The sequence below is a fragment of the Phyllostomus discolor genome, chromosome 4 (assembly GCF_004126475.2).
Source record: "Phyllostomus discolor isolate MPI-MPIP mPhyDis1 chromosome 4, mPhyDis1.pri.v3, whole genome shotgun sequence".
NCBI classification, from domain to species: domain Eukaryota; kingdom Metazoa; phylum Chordata; class Mammalia; order Chiroptera; family Phyllostomidae; genus Phyllostomus; species Phyllostomus discolor.
This window is the reverse complement of record NC_040906.2, coordinates 187,971,149-187,999,020: the sequence shown is the minus strand read 5'-3', so window position 1 is coordinate 187,999,020 and position 27,872 is coordinate 187,971,149. Positions and strand designations below refer to the sequence as shown.

Genomic DNA, 27,872 nt, shown 5'->3' with positions numbered 1-27,872 from the left:
TCAATCTACAAATAGTTCAGCAGCCTCATTAGCAAAGTGAATAAGAATGGAAAGCAAAAGATGACACAAATTGGCAGGTTAAGAGCAATAAAGAAAAAAATATCACATAGCTTGTAAAGCAGTTTCCCAAACAAATGAGTAAGGCTGCACTGCTGAACTTTGAATTTCTGTTCCTTATTTTGCCTGTTTTGTATGCCCAGTTAATGCTATTGCAGGCCACTCACAATCATCAATTAGAAATGAAAGGGACAGAATTTAATTTAATGGTCCATTAACACCACCAAAGTCCACATCAACAAAGATCAAATGAAGTCTAGAACACTTCAACATTAGGAAGGGCTAGGCAAATCAGGGCAGAGCCAGACAGGTACCTCATCGTATTTGCACCAGTCACAGCTCAGAATTTCTGCCTGGTGTGCGGGAACCACGACTCGGACTCCTGCCGACTTCACGTCCCAGACTCGCAGGGTCTGGTCACCTGGGGAGAGAGGAAGACTTGATCACACTCCATCACACCACCCTGGGTGCTCAGTGACATGTACTCATGACAACCTCATGGGAAACCCAGAGCTTTCACTGAGAGGATATTGCCATCTGTAAATCATATGTACATATATGTTATTTTTAACTATAATAATGCATAAGAACTACTAAAAGTGATGAACTACAAAAAGTAATGCATCGTGACAATGTTTTTTAGATCAATTCAAATCAGGAAGATCCGAATCTCACACTGAGAAAAGTACAGTGGTGACTAAACACACATCTGGTGCATCTCGCTTCAGGAGAAGGCCCCGAACATCCCCACTTCTAATAAATAAAGTTAGTCCCCTGCACCAGCATGTTCTGCAAGAAACAAAACAGTGACAATTTTACTATTAAATATAGGCAAAGTCTACCAAGTCAAAACAGAGAATTTTTAAATCTTAGCTTTTATGTTTACCACATTTGGGATGTTTTCTCCTTGGAAAGAAATAAGCTGGAAAAAAAAACCTAAGAATTATACTTCATATTATTACAAAATTGCTTTACATTGCTTAGCTGATTAAATGGTTCATATCTGTTTGCCTTGAATTTTTGTAAACTATGAGGAAACAACAAAATGGCCAAATGAATAAAATCAAGGATAAATATGTATATCTACATCAAAAGTAAATTACAAAAAACAACTAATCCTGGGGGAAAGCTAGTCCATCTTGACGATAAGAATGTGGTCTACGGCACGGTGGCCATCACAGTCTTGAATTCCATGGGTGGTTGTGTGCCCCCGGACAAGTTATATAATATGTACGTCTGAGAATGATTCCTCACTGCTGAGAAGAAGTAATGCCCTCTTGGAGCGTTCCCCGAGAATTTAGTGCAATGAGGTTTCTGCAAATCACCGAGCATGGCTGCTGGCAGAATAGATGTTTTAATATGTAGTATATAAAGGTGTTAAATTTTTAAATTATTCTTTAAAATTTAAAGAATATGTATAGTTACATATACTTTCCTATACTATTTCAAATTCTACATCAGATCATTTAGCCAAATTTAGCTATTTTAGACAATTTTTTCTGATTTCCTTGGACACTGCTTAAGAAAGAAGAATTAAATTGTTGGTGGCAATGACATGCAGAGGGTAAGAAGGAGGACTCCGCAGCTCCCGAGTGTGGTTCTGCTCCAGTTCAGTCACTTGGTAGCTGTTGATGTTTCATCAGGCCTGATTCTTCTTTTCCAGACCTATGATAACATACCTTCCTTACAAAATTGAAATAAGAAGAGGTTTAAAGATATAAAATAGGAAAACATACTCATGATTAGAAGTCATTCCTGTTCATTATAACATGAATAACAAGCTAACATTTACTGGGTGCTTACTACGTGCCAGACCACTATGTGGTCTGAGAATTTTATTGTACATGTGTTAATTTATTTCAGACATCACAGCTGAGGTAGAAATTTTGATCGTGCAAAAAGCAATATTTGTACTCATTTATGAAGGAAGAAACGGAAGCTCATGAAGACAAAATAAACCCCTCAAGATGGCAGGCAAGGGAACCAGGACCTGAACCAGAACCCAGGCAGTCTGCCCCTCCGCCTGCGCGTCTACACCTGCACTAACACGCCTCCTGACGTTTCTAGAGAAGTACCACACCATCAGTGCTGGCTGGTTCTTGGGGAATTATTCTTTTACCTTATATATTAATTTTTTCCATGAATTGGGGAAAGCACATTTAATCGCACACATGCATGCACAAACACATATGTGCCATCCTCTATTTGCCCCAGAGTTACTTTGGAAATAAAATACTAGAACCCTGCAGACAACGCTGCAGCCTCTGTCGTATCCCCGACGGCATGCCCCAGCTCCTTGCCCACAGGCCGCCCGTCAGGAACTCAGTGTGCGGCCCTTCAGACTGTGTTTCTGTAATACTTTCACTGCTTTCCATGGATCTATAAATATGTGCTATTGCTTTATGTGGTTTTTTTTAAATTATTTAAAAATACCTTCCTATTATTTTACAAAGGTTGGAAATCACTCTGATAGAAGAAAGTAACTAACATTTTCGGATCTAGCTGCGAATGACAGGGATGAGAAGGAATGATGAGTCTGAAAGAGCCAAGTGGAAACTGTTCAGAATCGGCAGAGATCAGAGCTTCAGACATCTTCAGACAATCATGGTCCGTGTGGTCTAGCCACCAATCAGTGGGATTTGTTTCCGAATTCTAAAGAGCTCTGATAGAGTGATCTTCCATGGTTTTCCCTAGCCTTCAGAGTCTAGGAAGTCCGCACTTACCATCGTAGATAAGCTCTGTGATTTTGAACAAAATAACTTACAATGAAACCAATTTTACCATAAGCTGACTGACATAAACAACAGTTGAGACCCTATGTCGTCTCTTCAACATAAGGACATGACGTTGAGTGAAACTTTATTTGAGGGCCTGCTGTAGAAAGCAGGGTAGCATGAATGTCTATGTTTGGTCTGTCAGCAACACTCTTCTTCTAGGAACAGCGTCCACTTCTCGCCATGCAATTCCAGAAAGACCTATGTATGGCTCAACACAGCTGACCAGCTGCCAGTGGCAGGACTTCAACTTATAAGAGAAGCTAATCAGACACATCCAAGCAAGACCACTCATAGTATCTTATTCCCTGCCCTGACCACAGTTGGCAGGTCAAAGGTAGGTACTTGAAATTCTTCTGAACTATAACTGAAAAATAATGTCAGTCCCTCTCTTATGATAAAATCTACAGGTTATAAAATTGAGTGGGCATGGGTCTCACTGTAACACTAGCCTGCAGTCAGGTCAATAAACAGAAAAGTCCAGATCAGGAACAGAAAACGTGTCCTCGGGACTTCCAAGCATCCCTTCCCTTCCTTCCTGGGGTTGCTTTTCAATAAATTCTACGAAGACCTAAAATAGTTCAAGTTCTATCGCTTGTAGGCAAAGGAAAGCACTGATCATCCTGGAGGGAGGGATGAAGTTCATTTGAACCTTCAGTCTCTAAAATTCCTAGCCCCAAACAAAAACATTTGATTCAGCACAAGGCTTCCACCAAAACATAGGAAAAGCCTAAATGATGTATCCCAGCTTCCAAAAATGTATATTTAATATTAGGCTGAAACTTTAAAGTCTGTTATAGTTATGACTAAAGCATTGTTTAAAGTTCAGTGAGCTTGTGTTCACCTCAAAAATTGCATTGTATGGGTATGTGAATGATTTTAAGTACCAAAACATTACAATGAATGTTGACTAGGAGATTAAGAATTGTTATTCCGGCAACAATATGAATCCCACAAATAATGTTGAGCAAAAGAAACCAGACACAAAAGTATGAAAACAGGCAACATTAATCTACGCTATTAGGAGGCGGCACAGGGGTCACCCTGAGGCAGGGGGACAGTAATGAGTGGAAGGATGTGAGGAGGGCCTCTGGAAACACTGTGCCTTGATCTGGCTGCTGGTACCCAGATGTGTTCACTGTAAAAGCTCATTGCTTTGTATGCTTTAGATTACGCAATGTTCTGTAAGTGTATTGCACTCCAGTGAAAGATCAAACAAAACAACAAAGCCTGGGTGGTTCGTTATTCTAAACTTCTCTGAGACAATATTTTGGTTCCTCACTATCATACTTGACAATATTTTTTTTAAAAAAAAGCACCATGGCTTGTCCCTCTTACAGTTAATTTAAAGGGCACCAAAAAAGCGAGAACTCTTCTGCAGAAGCTAAGAATTCCACTGCCATGACAGTCGCTCCTGCTGCACACAACTGGCACTTCTTCCTCATCTCCCTGTTTTCCAAATGGCACAATGACTCACTCAACCCTTTGAGCCACCAGGACTTCTGCATTTGTTGGGTTTCATTTTTACAATTTTTAAAAATCATCACCTGAGGATATGTTTATTGATTTTAGAGAGAGCGGAAGGGAGAGAGAGAAACACCAATTGGTTGCCTCCTGTATGCACTCTGACCGGGCATCAAACCTACAAACTACGTATGTGCCTTGACCGGGGATCAAACCCACAACCACTTGGTGTACAGGATGATGCTCCAACCAACTGAACCACTCAGCCAAGGCTGCATTTGTTGTTGTTTTTTTAATCACATTTTCCAGACAACTGGCCTTTCATTGTCAATCAGACATTCATCAGGGCCTTGTGATGGTGCCACAGACCCACCTGAATTACCAGATGCGGAACAGGAAGTGCTGGCTACTGCTATGTTTAATTGCAAATCGCAGCAGGTAAGAGGAAGTTGGGTAAGGAGAATGAGTGTAAACATTGAGTCTGAAATTGTGAAGTGAACTGAGTAGCAAAAGGATGCACATTGGGCCCAAATAATTTAATTTAATTGAAATACCAGATGCCTATCAGATGTTGTATGACTCCTTCTCAGAGTGCAATGAGGTTTTTTTAACTACTGAACCCAACATATTCACACATGGCTATCATTTATGAAATTATATGGGGTCTGTAATAGTAGTAACTTAGTTTTCATGGTTCACAAGAAAGTTTACTTCACATTAATCTTCTTTCCATACAGAGCTTAAATATTCTTCCTTTCTAGCTCACGTAATTTAGAAATATGAATTCTGTACTAACACAGCTACCACAAAACAGACAAAATGCAATGTCCTTAGAGAACTCTGGTACAGAAGGCAAATTTAGATCTAAATCTTGAATAACTCCCCGTTTGGGGCCTGTCTTAGCTGATGATAAATTCAGTCCTACATTTGCAAATACCATGCAACTTTGAAGGTTACTAAATTCTTGGAGTAATTTTTTAAAAGAAACATATTTTGTAGCATGCAGGTCCAGTGCTTGATTTTCATCAAATCCCCTCAGATCTATTTTAAGCCTTGAATGTGCAGCCATTTCAGTGAATATGGGCCTCCTAGAACATATCCATCTACTTCCACCTAATCAAAATTCACTCTTTTCCTGCTCAGTGTATGTACTTCGTGAACCCCTCTCTCCCATTCCCCACTCCCAGCTGCGGGCACTAAGCCAGCCACAGCCAGCCCCTCTGCAGACACAGTGTTTAGCTCAGGAACACCCACAGACTCCCTTTGGAGCCAATGGACAAAACGAAACTTTCCTAGATGTCTGAAAACTTCTCACTTTTTCCTCACACACAGAAACCAGAAAGGATGTGGGGATTAAAGCCACTGCCATTTTGCTATCACAGGTACATGACACTGAAACCAACTCAACAGAAGAGAGGACAAAAGTGAGGACAAGAATATCCTTTGAACCCTATGTCCAGCCATGCCTCTATGAAGCCAGTTCTAATTCTGGACTTTTAAACTATATGAGCTATGTGAGCAAATGAATTATCTTCTTTCTCAAAGCAGTTTGGGTCAAAATTTCTTTCAATCTCAACTAAAGAAGTCCTGGTTGATACAACCAGTTTATATTTATTTCTAATATATATTTTTAATCATTTTTAATTTTTCAATTATAGTTGATATGCAATATTACATTAGTTTTAGGTGTACACCGGTGATTAGACATTACATAATTTACTAAGTGATCATCCCGCTAAATCTTGGGCCCACCTGACACCACACAGAGTTGCTGCAGCGTTACTGACTGTGTTCCCTGAGCTGTACTTCACATCCCTGTGACTATTCTGTGACAGCCAGTCAGGACTTCTTGATCTTCGCCTTTTTCACCCACCCCCTCTAATCCCTTCCCATCTGGCACATGAAAATAATGTCATTAAACAAATGTTCTTTTTCTTCTATTAAAGCAAATAATCACTTTGTTGATAAAAAACTGTTTTTATACAGTACCTACTTGCAACACACAGGTCGTTTTCAAAGTGAAGTTTTATGATTACACTGCCAACTCCCTCTACACCACTGATCCTTTTCTGCTATTCAGTCTCACACTGAACACTCTAAGTGTAACATCCGGAGTCAATATTATGTATACCATGCCACACAAAAGGCCAATGAAAGAAGCAATGCATGACTCAGTCCAAATAAACGGCTAATACGCACAATGCTGCCTGCCATTCAAATAAATGCAGCTGTATTAGTTCATGATTTTGTCACTTTCAGCTTTTACATCTGCTCACGGGCATAAAAAGAACAATGATTAAAATCAAATAAAGACAACTTTGAACTTCAAAAATAATAAAAATTAACAAAATTATATTCAATAACAAGGTAAATAATTTTTAAAGTATCAGTAGTTCAAGGAGCTTTACTTACTAATACTTTCCCAAACATGTAAAATTTCACTCATTATTAATTCTAGTTCATTGTGAATGATGACAATCAGAGCTCCCAGCAGACATGTCTTGACTGGTTCACTAGTGAAGCGTGTTCCAGTTCACCGAGGGTGGATCTATTCCATACCACTAACTCCACCCTAGGTGTGAAACGCCTCCTCTGAGCGTGCAGGATATGAGGCTACACGGGCACGCCTACTCGAAGAAAAGGATGCTAATGTCAGTCTGATTCACATTTTTATGAGAATTTTAATGTAACTGTACTAATACTTTGTGTTAGAGATTTTCACTAACAGTAAAATGATAAAAATTATAACCATTACACTGAACTGTGGCCATCTTACAGATGTGATTCACTACAAACATAAAACGAATTCGCATTTACAATAAATTAAAAGCGTAAAAGATGATTAAGTCAAATTATATATGCAGGCTAAAGAGTTAATTCAAATTAAATGTATCAACATTGCTATCACTGACTTAACAAACACCTGTCCTGGGGCAAGCTGCACAATGGAAAGACAAAACACTAAAAAAGGAATTTAGACTTATTCCAAAAGCCTTGATATTCTGAAAAAGATTTATTTCAGATTATGAATAAAAACTATGACAATTTATAAGTTAAAAAATAATAGTAATAAGTTTATTAGTTGACAGAGTACACCACTCTGTTCTAGAAAACAATGCTGTTCATTTTAATCAACAAACATTTTAAAAAATTAACTGCACCTCTACACACAGAAGATGCTATAATTCACTTCACTGTTATCTTAGATTCAAAAAGTTGCTCAATTTAAATGGACATTCTTGTCTGTACACAATTTACCTGAAGGTTTTCACTTCTGATTGTCTTCAGCCTGATAATACTTATAGAACTCAGGGACATGGGTATTTTCAATTTTTAGAATTAAAACTAATAAACAAAAGACAAACACCATGTGATCTCACTTCTATGTGGAATTAAAAAAATGCAGATATAGCCCTGGCTGGTGTAGCTCAGTGGGTTGAGCGCGGGCTTGCGAACCAAAGCATCGCAGGTTCGATTCCCAGTCAGGGCACATGCCTGGGCTGCAGGCCACGGCCCCCAGCAACCGCGCATTGATGTTTCTCTCTCTCTCTCTTTCTTCCTCCCTTCCCTCTCTAAAAATAAATAAATAAAATCTTTTTAAAAAAGATAAAAGATACTGTTTTAAAAAATACAGATACAAAGAACAGATTAGTGGCTATCAGAGGTGGGGGTGAAGGTAGGCTTTCATGGGTGAAGGAGATCAAAAAGTACAAACTTCCAGTTATAAAACAAGTCATGTGAATATAATGTACAGCATGGTAACTATAGTTAATCATACTGTATTGTTTATTTGAGAATTGTTGAGAGTAGACCTTAAGAGTTCTCATGAGAAAAAAAATTCATAACTATGTGTGGTGATGGATGTTAACTAGACTTAGTGTGGTGATCCTTTCACAATGTGTATATCCAAATATTGAATAATTATGTTGTACAAATGAAATTAACACAGGGTGGGGCAAAAGTAGGCTTACAGCTGTTTATATGGAAAATAATACAATAATTAAGAAAAAATACAAGAATAAACTGTTTCATGTATTCACAACTGTAAACCTACTTTTGCCCCACCCTGTATAACGTTATATGTCAATTATATCTCAATAAAAAACAAATTGAAAGGATTTCTATGACATGATGTTTCTTATGAAAGCCGCCTGACATAATTCCACAATGCAGGGCATTGCTATAGTTTGTTAGCAAGAAAGGAACAATCAGTACCCTACTGACTGTTTATCTTCGGGTGCTGGATAACGGAACAAGGAGACAATACTAGGAGAAGCACTCTGCCTCCTGCTGTAGTTATGTCTTCTGTCCTCCTCTAAACAACCAGAAGAGTTTCCATGGCTTGATCCCCACCCTACGCAAGGCTCTGTGCCAGCAAACATTTTCTGTAAAAGGCCCAACAGTGAGTATTTTGGGCTTTTAGAATTGCTGACATAAATCAAAAGCAAACAGTCAGAAAAAAAAAGATCATACCGAAAAGCATCCTTGCTATAGCTTAGTGGCAATGAATTACATCCTAAAGAGGACATTCTAAAGGGAGGGTAAACATCAAGGAAAGGAGACACTGACATCAAAGCCCTCACTTGCTCTCTGTCCCACACCTCCTACTTCACCAAAAAAGAGCATGTTAGGCAAATGGTTATAATCATTAAAAAGTCATTCAGGCCCACCTAATTTATGTCTAGAGGCTGGTAGGCAATGCAACAAAGAGCACAAAGAATTCAGTTTCCCCACCCTCAGCGCTAAGGTACACAGCGCCACCTACTGGGAGAAGCAAGACCACCATTCTCTACAAGTAAGGCTTTTTGTAAAGACCGAATTATTTACCTGAGGCTGAAGCAAAGCAACCAGGGATGTGGGGAGACCAGATTGTGCTATAAATGACACTTTCATGGCCTCTAAAGGTGCACAAAGACTTTCCAACAGTTGGATCCCACTACAAATAAATGAACAGATCAATTACATAAAAAAGGTAAATTCAAATGTATGCTTTTAGATAAACAATACATAAAATATTTATGTATTTATATATGTATATACACACACACTATAGATACATGTCTCAAGGACTTTTTTAAAGTCTACTTTTTCATAAAGCAAGATGGCATTTAAGGGGCCAAAATAATCAATGCTGAACTAATTATTAGTTTACAGCCAAAAGACTAGAAAATTTTAAATTCTAATAAATGCTTTAATGTACTTTTAAAAAATATAATTAGCTACGTACTTTAAAAGCTACAGAAATATGTTCTAGAAAAGAAAAAAAAACAGTGGAAGCTTTAGGAAGGGAATACTTATTTTTAAACACAGCAATGCCAACATACCAGTTTGACAGTTTGATCCCATGACCCCGACACCACAAGCTGTTCACCTCTGGTTTGGCTCCAATCAACGCTGTAAACCTAAAAACGTTTAAAAGTGCCATTTAGAAAGCAAAAGAGCATCAAGTTCAATGCTACATTTTTATCTCTTTATAACAGTGGTAGCCAGTTACAACAACTCATTTCCTTTGTTAAAGCATCAAATAAAGTCGTATAAATCTCAACATTGTGTCTGAGAAAGGGAAAGTCCCTTTGTCCACTCCTCTAGGCTTATTCCTACAGACTCTACTTTAATACAATTCTACAGAATATTTCCAAACCTTCTTCACTAAAAAAATTATACATATCTTTAAACCTACCAACAAATCACTCTCTGCAGCACCCTGAAGAAATGTCAAAGCAGATTAGAAAGTCACCTAAAAAAGCCTGCGGGGTCAATGTTTATCAGAAAGCATTAAAATGCAATCAATATCACTATCTGGCCTTTCTTTGAAAAAGCTTATGGGAACTAGGTGATCCTTTCAGATCTCTTGGTAAACAGCCTTAGTTATCCAATGGTGCTGTTCTAACCTAGGCTTTGCTGCTCTCAATAAACCATTTCAAATGAACTACTTGGAAGCTTATGGAAGTATTTTTCATTCTGTCATTTTATACAACAGATTATATATAGATTACTACTATAGCTAAGGTCAACAAAATATGTGCATAATTATGCTTTATGAAAGTAGTCCAGACATGGATATGAGTACATGTCACTAAATGTAATCAGCAGATTATGCTGAATCTGAAAACTCGAGCTACCATATCTAGGTAAGAAGTATGAGTGACAGGGGTTTGCAGTGGTTTAAGTATAGGTTACCTGTTCTCAGCTGCCTACTGCTGAGCTGAGCCACACTACAGCCTGAGTAAAAACAAAAAAATCAGTAATACTGCTTTATTTAAAATTGATATTTTGTTAACCATAGATTTTTGCACTGATTTTGTTTTTTAAACCACTGCATTAAGAGGTTATTTATATTGACCACTAAGTTTAGAGACCTCCCTTAATTTCAGCACTCAAAATGAGTGTCTCACCCACCTCTCCGAGCCCTGGCCCTGCTGTTGCCCAGGTCCACGCAAAAGAGCAAAGAGCAGTTGGAACACTACAGAGCTCAGAGAGCACACAGAAGGGGCAGCAGAAACCAAAGACTGCTACAGCCATCTGTTAGTCACAGGTAGAAAAGATGGATTTGGAAGCAATCACTGAAGATTCTGAGAGCTGAAAAGTTTGACTTTACCCTCTAGGCCAGAGCTCAGCAAATTTCAGGGCCAAATAAATATTTTAGGCTTTCTGGACCATTTGATCTCTGTCACAACTAAACTCAGCCTTGTAGGGTACCAAAGTAGCCACAGACACTTAATGAACGAGCATGGCTGTGTTCCCATAAAACTATTTCAAATCAGACAGACAGCTGGGTTTGGCCTTGGCCCAAGCAGACGTAGTAGTGTGCCAACCCCTGCTCTGGGCTGATGTGAATAGTCAAAAATAACTACAAAAGCAAATCTTTATGGAGCACCTACTGCATGCAGGATGTTGTCACAAGCATTTCGTGTATTTTATTTCACTTAATCTACACTTCTATGAGGTAGAAGTAGATGTTATGCCAAGGCCCCCAGAGGTTCAAGTTCCCAGAGCTGGCAAGCTGCAGAGCTGAAACCGGAGCCTGGGCGGCCTATCTGCAGGTCCGCCCCCCTGCACTTCGCTGGGCTGTCTCTGCAGCACCCTGCTGGAGGGCACTGTGCAACTGGAACTCCTCGGTGACCTGGAGCTGCAGTAGGAAGGAAGTAAAGTGGTGCCCTTATTGGCATCACACTTCACTGGAGCTACATCTGGGCCCAGGCTTATTCCATTTTGCTTTCATGGATCATAGACAGCCAAGATTAAAGCCCCTGTCCACTCAGTGAATTCCTGCTCAAACGTCAAGACTTGGCCCCGCCCTGTCCTTCACGAAATAAGCCTCCCTGGATGAACCCCTCCGTGACTTAGATGCTTCCTTCTGTGCATTCCAACAGCATCTGGTACCTACTTCTGATTCAGCATTTACCATATTTTACCGTATGTTACCATATGAAGTTTTTACTAAAATTCATATGAAATAACTGCTACACATATTGTACATCTATGCTCATTGCAATAGATGTGAATTCACAATAAATGTGAATTAAAATAATTATCCTCAGCCAAATTTATCCTCACAATTTGTAACTCTGCTAAGAAGTTGGAAAGAGCTACTGTTTTCATTTTAAAAGATAACTGAATACAACTAAAAACTAACAACACGAGCCCACTCTCCACACCTCTACACATTTCCAGCACAATGCGGGACTTGAAACTTTATGCCTTCTCACCTTTTAAAACTGTGGGAGACTCCACAGGACCAGAGAGAACCCAGCCCTAATGAGAAGAGAAGATGGGAGGTGAGGAAGCTGTGCGGGTGGCAGTGTCCTGCCAGCTGTCTCGTCTGACACACAACGTGGCACGCATTTGGGTTCTAGACAAGACTGAGCACAGGACACACAACGAGGTTACAAATGGAATAATACAGAAGGAAGTAAAGGTGACTCAGTCAATAAACACTTCATTTGTTCTACTGTGTTTAAAATATTAGGACATGTAACCAGCAGTACAAGTCAGAATATTGTGTTAAACAAACAAATAAAACCTCTAGATGTAAGTACAAAAGGGTGCTGGGACGGAAGCTTCAGCTTGATGACCGGGAGAGAAGAGCCCTTGAAGGCCGGCTGCAGTGTCACCAGCAGGAAGCAGAGGTATAAACACTGACCAGAAGCCCACCTCTCCAAAGACATACATGGGCACAGAAAGCACCAAGAGATTAGGACTAGTGAACGCTGCAAGCTAACACCAAGACTTCATGCCTGGGGACTGTCAAGGATGGTGGCATTACCAAAACTGGAAGACTGGAGGAAGGAAGATAAGGCATAATTTTAGACACACTGAGTTTGAGGTGACAGCAAGATAATCAAGTGGAAATGTCTGGTAAGGACAGGGGTTTTGCATTTACCTCAAGCTCTGAAAAAAGTTTATGGCCATAAGGATGTTTGGGAGACAGCCAAAAAGGGGTGACTGGATTCCATTATCCCAACCTGAAGTCAGTTCACTCATCTATTCAGGAAATATTTATCAAGCACCTACTACATACAAGGCATGGATTGGGGCAGGGGAAGGAGATACAATGCTAGACAAGGCAGATAAAGTCCCAACCCTTGTGGATCTTCTGTTTTAGGAGGGGGGAACAGTCTGTAAATAAGTAAAAATATAATTTCATGTTGTGATTTTTAAAAATTACAAAGCAGAGTAAAGCAAAGCAAGGAAACTAGAAAACAAGGACAAGGGTAGCAGGTCACTTTTTGATAGTGGTCAGGGAAGACTTCTCTGAGCAAATAACTCCGTGCAGTAAGAGAGAAAACTGCAGATTTGAGAAGAGAGGCTTTCAGTAGAAGAAAAGACCAGGAAGCAGGAAACAAGTGTGTCATGTGTGAGGAACCTCAAGGTCAAATAGCTAGGAGGGACAAGATCCCAAAGGGCCATGGTTACAAGTTCGCATGTAATTTCTCTTTAGAGGCTACAACCATCAACCACAAACTACCACCCAGATTACAGCACCAATCTAACTGCTCTCCCCATCCATTCTTGCTCACCTCTATCCATTGTCTATGCTGCATAAAAAATAACCTTTACAAGACACAAATTAATGTCGTCCCCCCACCCCCACGACAGAAAGCCCTTCAGTCATTTCACACTATATGGTGCCTGCAATTTACAGCCCTCACTCAGCACTCAGATTCATCCATGCTGCTGCTTACTACCCCAAAATCAAAATCACGCAAAACTACCCATGACTTAGGGATACATACGTATGTAGTAAAACTGACAGGAAAAACAAAAAATATATAAATAAAAAACTCAGGAGAGTGGATGCTCCCGGGAAGAAGGAAGGAAGAAAAAAAGGAGGGAAAAGAACAGGATCAGGAAAAAGGAGACAGGACAGAATCAGTAACCAGGGGCTTCATGGTTTCGGTAAGGATTTATTTCTTCAGCTAGGTGATAAATATACAACTGTGCATTATAAATTTTATATACATATTTCACCTGCATGAAATATTTCACAGTAAACTATTTTGAATCTTCAATGTCCTTCCACTGATCTTAACATAAAGGCCAGAGTGCTAACTAACGGCTGTGGGCACACAGGCTCAAACCTGCCCCTTCGAGCGTGAGCCCTCCTTTGCCGCTAGCACTGTTCCTCTGGCCTCACCGCCGAAATAGTCAATCCCCACTCCCCCAGCAGACTCAAGCATGCCCCCTCCCCCGGCCCTTCCCCAGGCAAGATCCTCCCCTCTTGTAGCACTCTGTAGGGTCGAGGCACTTACCACGTCATACATGAGATAGCCTGTAGCCGGGGCCTCTTCCCCTAGACGGGGCAGGGCCCTGCCTGACTTGTTCATCTTCCCGACTAGGCCTAGCACAGTCCTTTACAGATAGCAGAGTTAATCAAAAATTTTTTGAAGGGGCAGAGAAACAAACCTGAATGGAAGGCACATCTCCTATTAGTCCACTCTTCCATCTTCTCCCTATTCCCAATCCCCTCTCCTACCACTCAAACAGTAGACAAGGCAAATGGTCAGATTAAGTATGAAAAAGAAGGGAAATACACAGTTATACTCATAAAAGCAGGGTCCTCTAAAGGCCTATTTTATGAAATTACTTTTGGCAGTGGTGAAGAAAATTAATGAAAAAACTGCAACGAGAAAAAACACTGAACAATATTTTGTGCTGCTTTATGAAATCTAAACCTAATCAAAAACTGTTTGAGAGGACAAATTTTATTGCTGAAAGTAATTCCCAAAGAGCTCATTTTTTATCCACTGTAGAGTATTGCCCTTTTAAAGTTGTTCTAGTTAATTAAAAATCATCAAAGAAAAACAAGGTCTGGAATGGTCATATTTATGTGTATCAATACAAAGGAAAGGAACACTGACTTTTAATTACTGAGTGATTAGAAAGGGCTACATACTTCTTTTAATGGGAAATGAAATTTTTTAATTTGTCATGACAGAAAAATTTTAATGTGAATAAAAGTAAACAAAACAACATAATAAATCCCCAGGTATCCAACATATACCGTCTATAACAACCAACATTTTGTCTACCTTGTTTTATCCCATCACTGACTGACTGCCTGCTGGAGTATTTTAACATCAAATGATTTCACTCATAAACACTTCAGTAGAGAAGGACGGTTTCAACTTAAGCACAAGGCCATTTTCACACCTCACAAGATTAACAAAAGCTCCTGCCCTGGCTGATGTGGCTCAGTGGATGGAGCATTGCACTGTGAAGCAGAGTATTTAGTCCAATTCCCAGGCAGGGCACATGCCTGGGTTGCAGGCCAGGTCCCCAGTGGGGGGCTCATGAGAGGCAACCACACATTAATGTTTCTCTCCTCTTTCTCCCTCCCTCCCCATCTCTCTCAAAATAAATAAATACAATCTTAAAAAAAAAGAATATGGCAAAAACCATGAAGGTACCAGAAAAATGTCTGAATTTTGGATATTTTGCTCTACGGAAATCTTTCATTGAACATCCTAAAACTAAAGCTCCTTCTTTACTTAAACTGTTTTAATTTTCAGCAATTCTATGAAAACATGATCATGTATAACTATACTTATTCAAATAGCTTTCACAATAAAACAGTGGAACTAAAATTTTCCATTATTTTCAATCACAATCTTAAAGGTACTGATTTTTAATAACTGATTTTTAAAATAATGTCCGGAATCCTCATAAAACTAATCTTTTATCATAAAAGGCTAACATTCTTGCATCTGATAAGCATTTACTAAAGGCCTTCTATGGGCCAGGCCCTGTGGTAGACATACATTTGAAAGTAAATTTGCAAATTTTCATTTGAAGGATCTATTTCTACCTCAAGAAAATTTTTTAAACATTTCAAGTAAAATACCAAGAGAGAACGTCTTTACCATTGTGTTCATTAAAAACATAATATGTATTTTAACGACTTAAGGTCAAACTGTTTTCTATGCTACCCACCCCCACATACAGTATCTAGACAAATGAGCCAGATTTCAATTTTTCAATTTAAAGTCTCTTCAGTAAGCTTTGCCTCATATTCAGTATTGGATGCTTCTGCTCCCATATATTCTGAAAATCCTTAGGCATCCTACTGAAGACCTAAAGGCAATCCTGTGATGTCTTTGTGAAAAGTCCACCTACCTCTATCTTGAGGCAGAGTATGGCAGGCATATGCCAAGAGTATAAAGAAAGCAACGGGACTCTCTGGAGGAACTGGTGCCAAAGTATGCTCCTACTGGCGGCGTTTTACTGACTAATGAGAAGCCTGACCTTTTCTTCTTTCCCAGCTCCTTAGGCCAAGAGGTACATCTAACATGCACGACACACACTCAAGCTTAAGCTTCTCATTCCCTGAAGACATTTCCCCACGTATACAACCCCAGTTGTGTTTCATCCCAAGAAACCCTGTAAGCCCAGAAAACTTCCCCCCTTCCTACCTCCTGACTGTGCTCCTTGTAGACTTGCAGTGGCCCTGCGGCTTTTGCAGTGTCCCAGAGCTGCAGCGAGCCGTCCCCACTACAGGTGACCAGCACGTGTTCGTTGTTCTCACTCCAGGTCACGTCAAACAAACCGTCGTTCCAGTCAAAGCTACCACAGAAAAAAATTAAACTTTAAAAAATCCAGTTGAACATAAAATAACAGTAATAACTACAGTTTTTTTTAAGTGTATCCTATTTTAATGCATTATCTCACCTAGTCTTCACAACTACGAGAAGTAAGTAGAACAGGCACTTGTCACATGCAGAAACAAGTTCAAGGAGGTGAGCAGAGTAGCCCATTCGTACAACTGGAAAACTACCCAGCTAGGTTAAAACCAGGTCTTCCCCACTGGAGACGCAGCACTATTTACATGAAGGCATGCTGCTACACCAGGGTGCTCACCGTTTTTGTGGTTCACAGGCAGGACCAGCAAGCACTTTAAAATACTAACTTAGAGCAGTAATTCCACCTTTTCCCATAAATGTTCCACCTGAGCAAAGAGCAGGCGGTTATTTTCTGACAGCATTTCCCCTCCTCTCTCTCCCTCCGACTAACTCTGATGGAGGTTCTGAGTCCAACAGTCATGCAGACAAGACACGCGTGGAAAGGAAGGGCAAGAGGCACTAGATAACCCACAAGATGTACAATTAGCTCCTGCATGAGTGACGCTAAACTACATTAAGAAGACAGAAACATCACACAGCAGTACAGTTACTATTCCATTTTTTTATGTTTAAGTTTTATAATTTCTAAATGGACACTAAGAGACTAGAGCTTTAGAAGAAAAATGATGGTCAAACTTAATGGCAAAAATAAGTTCTATGATATGCAAATGCTGAAGTTTCTTTTACATTGAAAATTTAAAAAAATTTTTTAACTTTATGGATAAAAAACATTCAAAACCTAATTCTATTAAGGCTCTAACAGCAAAAGAGAATACACATAAGTTAACAGAGCACCATCTTACCTTCTAAAGAGCCTAAGGCCAGATTCATTTTGATCCAGTATTAGCAGGGTTCCACAGCCTAAAGAGAAAAGAAGTGGAGGTCACGCTGTTGAACCTGCCAGGGGACCACCTAAGGTCCCCTGACAGGAAGGATCAAGCACTGAGTACCTACCTGACTTACCACCATGAATTTTCCCCTAAAGTTATCGAGACCAGATATACAAAATCAGGTTGTATTCCCTATTTCTGGTCTGGCTTTCTGTGTTGTGCTTCAGCCATGATAAGGATGAAACTTATCATCACACCTATGCTTGGAATCCAGACAGCCCCAGCAGAGGAGATATTTGAGTTCAGATTCTGTGGCCAGGCAGGGGCCAGGCACATGAACCTCCCAGATAGGTGTTAGCACCCCTATTTATAGGAACAAACCTCCGGCTTACAGACCCCCAGGATTCTATCCCTGCTACATCTCACTGCCTCACCAATAAATCTAAAGTGCATCAACATGGGATTTTAAAACAAAATACCTGGTGGAATCTGCCACATACTTGGTGGCAAAGTGCTAAACACAATATATATGTTATCTACCAAAGAAGAATTATTTTACTAAAAGACCAGCACATTTTAAAAGTTATATTTGTTATAGGAACTGTGTGTGGGGGGAGGTACTGGAAGGTCTTTTATTTAAATACAACTGATATGTTTTTAAATGCCAACTCCATTAAGTTTTTGTAAAGGTTTTCATTCAAAATGTCACAAACCCATGGGTCTTCAACCTAACTGGTGGGTAACTGTAAATCTAAACGTGCAAGCACTAAGAGCTAATGGTGAAAATAAAAGAAAGCAAATATCTCTCCAAGTTTTAGAAATTGCATTATTTTTTTCAGCTGTAAGGACCAAACAAACACTACTACCAAAGCTGACATCATGCAGTGATTTGTATCATATCTTCGGTGTGTAAATAATAGCTAGGATATTCATTAAAAGAAGAAAAATTAAGAATGGAACCCTTCGTCATATGTAGAATCTAATGAACAAACTGAACAAGTAAAACAGAAACCCATAGAGGGCAGGATGACAGCTGTGGGGTGGGGGTGGGGGGTTGGGGTGGAGGGGATCCGGCAAAAAAGAAAAAGGACTCATGGACGTGGACAACAGTGTGGGGATTGCCGGAATGGGGGTGGGGGAGAGGATATGAGGAGATAAATGGTAATGGGAAAAAAACACAATAAAAAATAAAACCACCAGAAAACAATTAACAAAATGCCAAAAAAAAAAGAAAATTGGAATCCTGCCTTTGAATCTAGACCATAACAGACAGTTGACTTAAACCCCAAACAAATGCTTGCAAATGTATCCCTTCTCATACAACAACTCATACAACCACCGGCGAGAGCACAACTTGGGTAAATTTCATATTGGCAATCGCAAGGAGTCTTAAATCAAGGGCACTCGATTCATGACTGACAGCCCGAATGCTGACTGTGGGGAACGTGGACGAATTAACAGGTACTGAGGTGACCCTGAGGAAGGCCTTCGCAGTGCTGTGGTCGGGTCAGACGGGTCAGACCAGTCAGAAGAGCTACACAGGCTAAACGCCTAGGGCGGTGTGAGCCGGGAAGTGGTCAGGGGTGGTGCGGTGGGCGAGTATCAGCTAGCAGTGGAATTGGTGTGCTCTTAAGGAATTCTTAAGACACGGGCCACTAGGCGTCTTCCAGATGCTCCTTCTGCACGGTAAATGTGGGGGAGGGAAATGTCACTATCGCCAGACCAACTCTTCACACTGGACAAAAGACGGAGCGGGAGCCGACCGGATCCCCTGCTCCCCCTGGTGTTCAGTTGCGGCGCTGTCTACAGCCGGATACGTTTTCCGAACCGGGGAAGAAGCCGGGCCTGGCTGGTACCCGCCCCCGCCCAGGCGGCGCGGCGCGGCCTCACCCGCGATGCCGTAGTGCTGCGCGGCTGCGCAGGCCAGCCGGCCCGGCAGGTACGGGGAGAACTCGGCGGCGTAGCCGTGGCGGCCAGGCACCCGCAACGTCCGCACCGATCCGCCGTGCGTCGCGTTCATCCCTCCCGCCGCCTGCGGTCCTCGCCACCCCGGCCGCCGAAGCCGCTCTGAATCGGAGGTGGACTCGTCCGAAGAAGTTGGAGACCTAGGAAGACGAGGCGGAAGTAAGGACAGCCAGTGCCCTGAATACTGGGTTTCTATTGGTCTGCAAATGGAAGGGCAGTGACGCCTACAGAATTCATTTTTGTTTTGGGCAAGACAAATTAGCGCCACACCTAATGAACTAGGGCAGTGTGGATTAGGTGGTGGTTCTGAAAACTTTTATTTTTGTATATCAGCCTCCACTGTGGGGCTATCTGGTTTTTATTGTCAATTGAACTTTTGAAAGACTGGCATCAGTAAATACCCCCAATGATTACAAAACGAGATAAGCTGCAGAAAACTGAAATCATGCGGCGATCCAAAAGTTAATTGAGTGCTGTGTTGCTCAAGATAACGTGAAACAATATTAAAGCAGGCGAGAGTGAAGCGAAGGAAAAAAGACATAATAGGCAACTAACTTAAAAAAAATTCTCACTACATATATTGTAGAGTAGTAAGTGCTCAGATACAGGATTAATTAAGGGAAACTAAGGCTTATGCATTCATTCATTTATTCCTTTATTCATTCATTCAAACATGTACTAACCATGCACTATGTGGGGGGGGGGGGGGGTGACCATATAGAATTTACCTGCCAAATGAGAGAATTTTGAGAGTGAAAGAGGTTGCAGTTAGTAAGTATGCCAGGTGAACAGGACACACCTAGTTGTATGGTCAGCTTAACTGTACACCAAGTACAGTGCCAGGCACTTGGGATTCAAAAGCAATAACATATACTCTAAGCCATCAACAGATTATTCTAGTAGACATGTTATCAATTAAACATAATTAATGTAATGAAGGTGCTATGAGAAATATGTATGGGGTATTTTTAAAAAGAAAATTGTGCTGGGAGATGGGAGGAAAAGTGTCAGAAAGGAGGTGATGATGTTTGTGGTGATAATGATGTTTGCTTTAAATAGACAAGAAGATGGAGGTGATTGCAGGGGTAAGAATAACATGAACAACCCAAGAAACCTAAACCGCATGATTGTGGCTGCCAGGACTCAGCTTGACCAAATGGAAAGGGGATGGGGAAGAATATTGGGTGGAGGGATTAGGGTGATGTATTCGGGCTGGATCATGAAGAGCCATGTGCTGTACCAAGGCAATTGAATTTCTACTGTAATTTAGACAATGTGGAACCATTTGGCGTTTTCTAATGTAAGAAAACAAATGACCGCGTTTTCATTTTAAAAGATCTGGGCAACACTAATCTGGAGGACAGCGATTAGAAATGGGAGGGAAATTAAAAGATTTTAGCAATAGTTCAAGCAAAAGATAAGATTTTTAAACAAATATTGTGGCAATGGTAATGGAAGGTAAGAGTCAAATGAGATTTTTAAGGCAATAACTCATAAGATATGATTTGTGAGGAACAGGGATGAGTCTAAATGGCATCCAGATTTCTGACTTACATGCCTGGATGGATGGAGGGACTATCCGCTGAAATCAGGACTGTGGGAAGAGGAGCAGGTTTGGGAAAAAAATGAGCTCTGGTATTGACATACTTAATATGAATATCAATTGGACATACCAATCAGAAGCTCCGGGAGTTCTTGTTTCATATAAAAAAATATGTAAGCCATGGAACAGATTGCCCTCACTCGGCAGGAAAGTGGTATGAAAAAAGGAAAGAGCCAAAGACTGACCTTGGGGGAAACACCAGATGTGAGAATTGGCAGAGGAAGAGGAGCTAGGAAACAGTTGGGAGGAGACAAACCAGATGTATCCTATTAATTAATTAATCTGTTCAAGAATACAGCTCAAGTTGGGAGAATTTGCATACTACCTTTGGATACATACTTAGATGGACAGGTTGAGAGTTGGTCCTGTATGGGGAAAATGACTCAAAAGAATCCTTAAAGAGTATCAAAGAAAATAAGATAAAAGCATCTATTACAGTGCTTGGCACATAGCAGGCATTCAAAAAATATGACGACTGCCCTGCCTGATGTGGGTCAGTGGTTTGAGTGCCAACCTAAGAGGCAAAGGGTCACTGCTTCAATTCCCAGTCAGGGCACATGCCTGGGTTGCAAGGCCAGGTCCCCAGTAGGGGGGTATGCAAGAGGCAACTACACATTGATGTTTCTCTCCCTCTTATTCTCCCTCCCTTCCCCTCTAAAAATAAATAAATAAAATCTTTAAAAAATAAAAAATAATAAAGTATTTTAAAAATATGAAAACCATTACTATTATAGCAGGAAAGAATTTGCTAGCACAGATCTAAGTATTCAAGAAATAAAGCATTCATTTTTTTAATAGATAGACATCTATCTGTTATTCTACCAATCCATGCACTCATTGGTCGTTTCTTGTATGTGCCCTGATCAGGGGTCTAACCCACAACCTTGGTATATCAGGACAATGCTCTAACCAACTGAGCTACCAAGCCAGGGCCTCTTTATTTTCTTGAACCAACTTAAATCTCCATCCCCATAGGCTGTTAGAAAATTCAAGCTCATTGGTGTTTGGGGTTTCCTGGCACTCCCTGGGGTCACATCAGAATCTGATACTAGAATGTAAAATTTATAATGGTAGCATCGTCAGCATTTCAAACAGTGCCTGGGGAACAGTGAAGAGTCTCTCTCATCTGCTGACTCTTGGGGTCACCACAGATATATCCCTGTGCAAGTCTGAATTATCAGGTGAATGTGCATTTCCATGCAATGAGTGCAGCTAAGCAGGGCCCAGTTGTCTCTTCTCTACTGAGATGGGCTCCCATGTACCCGAGGGGCCCATGAAATCATTCCTACCAGGGAGCAGGGCCAAGCTGCTGGCACATCTCCAAGCTGGAGAATCTTTCCCTCTTTCCCTCTGCCTCTTCACTGCCACCACATGGTCATATCTTGCTTCCCCCTTCTCAAGAACACATCAAAACTCTGTTCAGTGAGTTTAAAGATTGTGAGCAGCTTCTATGGCCGTCCTTCACGTGCCCTGAGGCCAGGATCACAGAGGCACTGGCTAATCTGACCAGAATAGGGAAAGGAAAAACACAGATTAACACCAAATCAATTGTTTTGGCATACTGAATGAAGAAAATAAGTAAGACATGAATTAATTATTAATTAATAATAATTGACAGTAAAAACTTGGATGTGTAGAAGCAAACAGAATGTTATATATGCCTCTTCTCCCCACCTAAACCACACAAGCTCCAAATTCCTGGCCGGCCCCCTGCCCGTGAACCTGAGATGGGCCATGGATGCCTGCCTCATCACCCAGGCAGTATTCCTCATATTTCAGGTCCCCATCTCTGAATCTCATTTGGTAATTTTTATAATGTACATTCTTAGGACACCCCATGGACATATTTATTCAAAATCCCAGGGCCTAGAAATCTGCATTTTAACAAGCTCTTCTGGGTGATTCTCTGTTGGCTAAAGCAAAGACAAAGAAGAAAAACACATTTGAGAAGTGCTCAGCACTGACAGGGGCTTGTACATTGGTAGCAAATGAGAATACACTCCTGGCAAAGCAAGCTGGAGTTCTTAAGATATGCAGGGAGGGATAGTATTCATAAAAAATATTGACATTGAATGTGAAGATCTAAGAATTACACAGCACCCTGTTCCAGAACCTAGAGAAGACCACCGGAACTGAATTACTCCCATAGCAAAATGGTTGCCAGAAATGGATCTAGAACCCAGCTCATGTTTAATTCTTACCATGGACTTTATAGATTATATCTGAGAATTGGATTTCAGTTACATACTGAAGTCATTTGTATTCAAACATAAATATACAAAATGTCAGACTGACTTCAACCAACTTAGGTGTTTCTATTTGAGGGGAATACGTTGTATGTTTGTTTGTTTTCATGTCCTCTGCACTTGTGTAAACCTGATCCCAAACCAGTCGATGTTGCTTCCTTCACATCTCCCAGGTGCTCTATTTTCAAAGGTTGCACGAGATGGTTTGTGAGCTCCTGAATTAGTGTCAACATGAGGGTTGCGGTCACTTTGTTTGCTAGATATGGACAGCTTAAATTCTAATTTAGACTGCACTATCTTAACTGAATAAACACGGAGGGAGCCCTGACGTTCTTCTGTTCATGCACAGTGTCAGAGAGAAACCAAAGAGCCAATGGCTAGCTGGCCACGAGTGTCTGCGCCTGGAGAGGAGAAGGAAATGTGTACTGGTCCGTGGACTTTCCTTCTGGGAGTAGCCACCACATCTGAAAAGGCTTGGGAAGGATGCAACCAGTGTGACCATTTTATTTAGTGTTTTAAGCACAATGAAACCTTCAACATTAGTTTGGAATTGAATAAACACTCACAAGCTTAAGAAATGCTTTAATTTCATTTAACACATAACGGCAGAGCCTAGCATATATTACTTTGCCAGAAAGTAAGGAAGTGCACACAAAAAATTATACAGACTGTGGGAAGGACACAGGCACCTGCTGGAGGGGGCTCTCCCTGGACACACCTGGACAATTCAAATATTGGTAAGTATGGATTATAACATACTGCATGAAATAAGAATTTAAGAGACCATACTGATAATGAATAAATAATAGGAGAGAAGGAAAGTTTTTCCATGCAGTAGAATTTCTGTTACTAAAACTAAAAGACATGATGAAATTACAAGGTAAGCATTTAGCAATCACCATAGATTGTTTTAGGCAAGAATCATCAATGGATGTTGAAAGTAGTGGCAGGATGTATAAAGACAGACAAAATAATATAGTCTCAAAGTGTCTTCTGCAATATTCTTATTAGTTACAAAAGGAAAATTAGCAAATTGACAATAATGCAACCTGGCAAACACCACTTCCAACAAGTGATTAAATATCCCCAGGAATGGCACAAATCAATCTCACGTACTTCCTACGTGCTGGGAAGAGTACATCTTTACTTCTGTGATGTTTCTTCCCAAATTATATAACCTGAGGAATTCAGATAATGAGGTAATATCATACAAATCCAAACTGAGTAACGTTCTACAAAATAACTGGTCTGCACTCTTCAAAAATATCGAAGTAACAGCAGACAAAGACGGAAGAGCTGCTGCCCGTGGAGGTGCACTACAGAGACATTGCCACTCATGCAGCCTGTGGACCTGACTTCCATTCTGGACAAGAAAGATACTTTTCTTTTGCTCTAAAGAACGTTAGAGGACAATGGGCAAGAGTTGAAAAAAGCCTTTAGATTGGTCATAGCTTTTTGTCTGCGCTAAATTTCTGACTTTGATGACCATATTTTGTTTATCTGGGTTTGATTTTAGGAAATACACACTGTATCTCAAGCACTTGAAAATTATGTAGGTAGATAGATGAAGCAAATGTGATAAAATATGCATACTTGAGAATCTGTATAAAGGTATATAGGACTACTTTGAATTATTTTTGCAACCTTTCTGTAAGCCCATATATATCTTTTTTAGTAAAAAGGCTATTTTAAGCCCTGGCTGGAGTAGCTCAGTGGATTAAGCGCAGGCTGTGAACCAAAGCATTGCAGGTTCGATTCCCAGTCAGGGCACATGCCTGAGTTGCAGGCCATAGCCCCCAGCAACCACACATTGATGTTTCTCTCTCTCTTTCTCCCTCCCTTCCCTCTCTAAAAATAAATTAATTAATTTTTAAAAAAGGTTATTTTAAAGTCCAAACTTCCAGTTTCCAGTTCCACATGTCAGGAGCTGGGAGGTCACCACTATTTCCTAACAACAAATAAAAAGCTGAACAGACTGAAAATCAACAACTATAATTGATGAGAGGACCCACGGCAAACCTCTACTCCCAGGATTAGAGGGAGGACACTGGGAGGCCCGGGCTACCAGAGCAGAGGCTCCCTAGCGGAAAGCACTGCGGGAACCAGTGCTTGAGGAGGAACTCCTGAACTGTGACCGACGAATTGCTGCAGGCTCAGTGTGGACGAGTCCAGCGGGACCCAGTCATAGTGGGGACCTCACCATATTGTGAGATTTCCCTCCAGGAGGCTAACCAGGCTCCCACAGCAAATGCTGGAGAAAAATAACCTGGTGTTTCCAGCAGAAGGGAGAGGAAGAGCAACCATTCTGAAATCTGATACAGCACCCTGTTCTTTTTTTTCCCCCAATGCAATTTTTTTCTTAATTTTTTAAAATTGTAGTTTAGTCAATAATGTTGTAATAACTATGCATGGTGCCAGGGGGTACTAGAAATACCAGAGGGGACACTTCATAAACTATGTGATTGTCTGAGCACTGCTTTTCTTAACAAGTCCTGCCCTCAGGGGAAACTCCTTAACCAGAGTCTAGCAGGTTGGGCTTTAGCAGCTCCAGAGAAGTATAACATAAATGTGATAAAAATGTTAAAAACTTGGGAATCTGAGTAAAGGACATATGGGAATCCCATGTATTATTGCTGTAATTTTGTATAAAACTGAACTGTTACAATTAAAAGGGTTTTTTTAAGTATGTATATTTTTAAAGTATTTTACTAATTTGGCCTATTTTGTATCCAGTTAGTATGAATTAATAACAGATGGCTCTTATGTGTTAAGTAGTGCCCTGGGGGCTATGAAAAATTCCTGTACTGGTGCCCCCATAGCTCCTATAAAAGACTCGCAAGCCAGAAATGTCTATTGTGTGATTCTACTGGGACTACTGACTTCTGTAAATCTGAGGGAGGATGTTTGGGAAGAAAAGCAGAAGTTTCCTGCTACTTCAGTCTAGAATGAAACGGAACTCACACACTTTATATTTCAGAGCTAATCAAGTGGAAATGTCAATGAGGAAATTCGGGTCAACTATAATTCCCATCATGACTAAGTGGCATAAAGACTCAGAATACAGTGACCTAGCATTGGCCTCCGGGAGGAATCACAGTCAAATCAGAATCGCTCATTTCTAGCATTCTTGGTAAATTGACTCAGCAATCCATAAATCTTAACCATTTACAATAAATACAAACCTAGGTTCCTATATACCTTTCACTGCCTCAGGCAGATATGTAGGACAGTACCAAGCTATTTCCCAGAACTATATATCATGTTTATATATCCTTAAGGAAAAGAAGTTTTGATACAGAAACAATTTACCAAGTGTAAAGGGAATGTGTATGATCGTCTTAAATGTGAGCATCAGACATTGAAAATCTAGTCTGCTCATAACATGCCTTGGATTTCTTAGCTTTGGAAAATAGCATATTCTTAGCATGAGCTAGCATATTCTTCAAAGACAATCATTTTTATTAACTAAGAGATAGAAACAATATTGATTTCTTTCAAATTTGTTGAATCCTTTTGGTCAAAAAGGCAGACATGCTTTCATTGGAGAGATGCAGAAATCTTTGAAGTTGTCTGGCATGCCTCTCATAGCCCCTGGGCTCCTTGATGTTCTATTGAACAGCGTTATTCACTGTAAAAAAGGAGTTGCTGCCTTGGCAATCACTGTAATCAATCCATCGCAAATAATGATGGATATAAATTTCAGCTCTGATGTTGCTGACTGCATAATTTTGAACAAATACTTTATCTCTTTGAGCTTCAATTTCTTTATAAAATGGGGCTTCCTGAGAAGGGCAAGAACAGTGAAGGATCTGGAAATCAAATGACTTAGAGAATGGTTGAGAGAACTGGGTACCACTACACACCTACAAGAATGGCCAAAATCCAGAACACTGACAGCACCAAATGCTGACAAGGATGCAGAGCAATGGAAACTCGCATAAATTGCTGATGGGAACACAAAAGGGGACAGCCACATTGAAAGACAGTTTGGTAGTTGCTTACACAAGTAAATATCCTCTTACCATATGATCCAGCAATCGCCTACCTTGGTATTTACCCACAGTGGTTGAAAACTTATTTCCACAGAAAACCTGCACATGGATGTTTATAGCAGCTTTACTCATAATTGCCCAAATTTGGAAGCAATCAAGATGTCCTTCAGAGGTGAACAGATAAACTAAGGTATATCCAGACAATGGAATATTATTTAGTGCCAAAAAGCAATGAGTTATCAAAAAATGGTCGTACTAACAGGTGAAGTGTACAGGCTGTCTGTGTGTTTTGTGTAGCTTCAGAGTTAGACTGAAATTGCCAGGCACAGATCGTGTCTTGTCATTTTGCTTACACATCAGGGGGAAAACTCAGTTTATTAAACATTTCATATAACTACACTCAAGTTTTGCCAAGCTGGAAACTTGGGCTTTTTCTACATAGTGACTTTTTAATTCTAGCTTTCATAACCTGGAAATTGTACTGTTATTTTTGCACGGTGTATGTAGTGTCTCATGACTGCAGTTTGCTTTGTTTTATAGTATCTGTACTACCTGTGGTTTCAAGAGCTATTTTGTAAAGAGATGATGTGTTTCTCCATTGAAAACATAATAAAAAACAGCACACACTTCACCCCCAAAAATGAGTTATCATGCCATGAAAAGATATGCAAACTTAACTGCATATGACTAAGTAAAAGAAGCCAATATGAAAAGGCTACATACACCCTGGCTGGCGTAGCTCAGTGGATTGAGTGTGGGCTGCAAACCAAAGTGTTGCAGGTTCGATTCCCAGTCAGGGCACATGCCTGGATTGCAGTCCAT

The 27,872-nt window shown here is 40.4% G+C and overlaps 1 protein-coding gene across 1 annotated transcript in view; it reads right to left on the bottom strand.

The window, feature by feature from the left end:
• Positions 1-19,360, bottom strand: part of PEX7 (peroxisomal biogenesis factor 7) — a 73,071-nt gene extending 53,711 nt beyond the window's left edge. Inside the window, exons 1-6 of the mRNA XM_028509744.2 lie at positions 19,135-19,360; positions 17,218-17,275; positions 16,208-16,358; positions 9,620-9,697; positions 9,123-9,231; positions 372-478 (exon numbers count right to left, since the gene is read on the bottom strand). Of these exons, the coding sequence (XP_028365545.1) occupies positions 372-478; positions 9,123-9,231; positions 9,620-9,697; positions 16,208-16,358; positions 17,218-17,275; positions 19,135-19,264 (633 nt within the window). The 5' untranslated portion in view covers positions 19,265-19,360. The remainder of the gene's footprint in view (positions 1-371; positions 479-9,122; positions 9,232-9,619; positions 9,698-16,207; positions 16,359-17,217; positions 17,276-19,134) is intronic.
• Between the last annotated feature and the right edge of the window lie 8,512 nt (positions 19,361-27,872).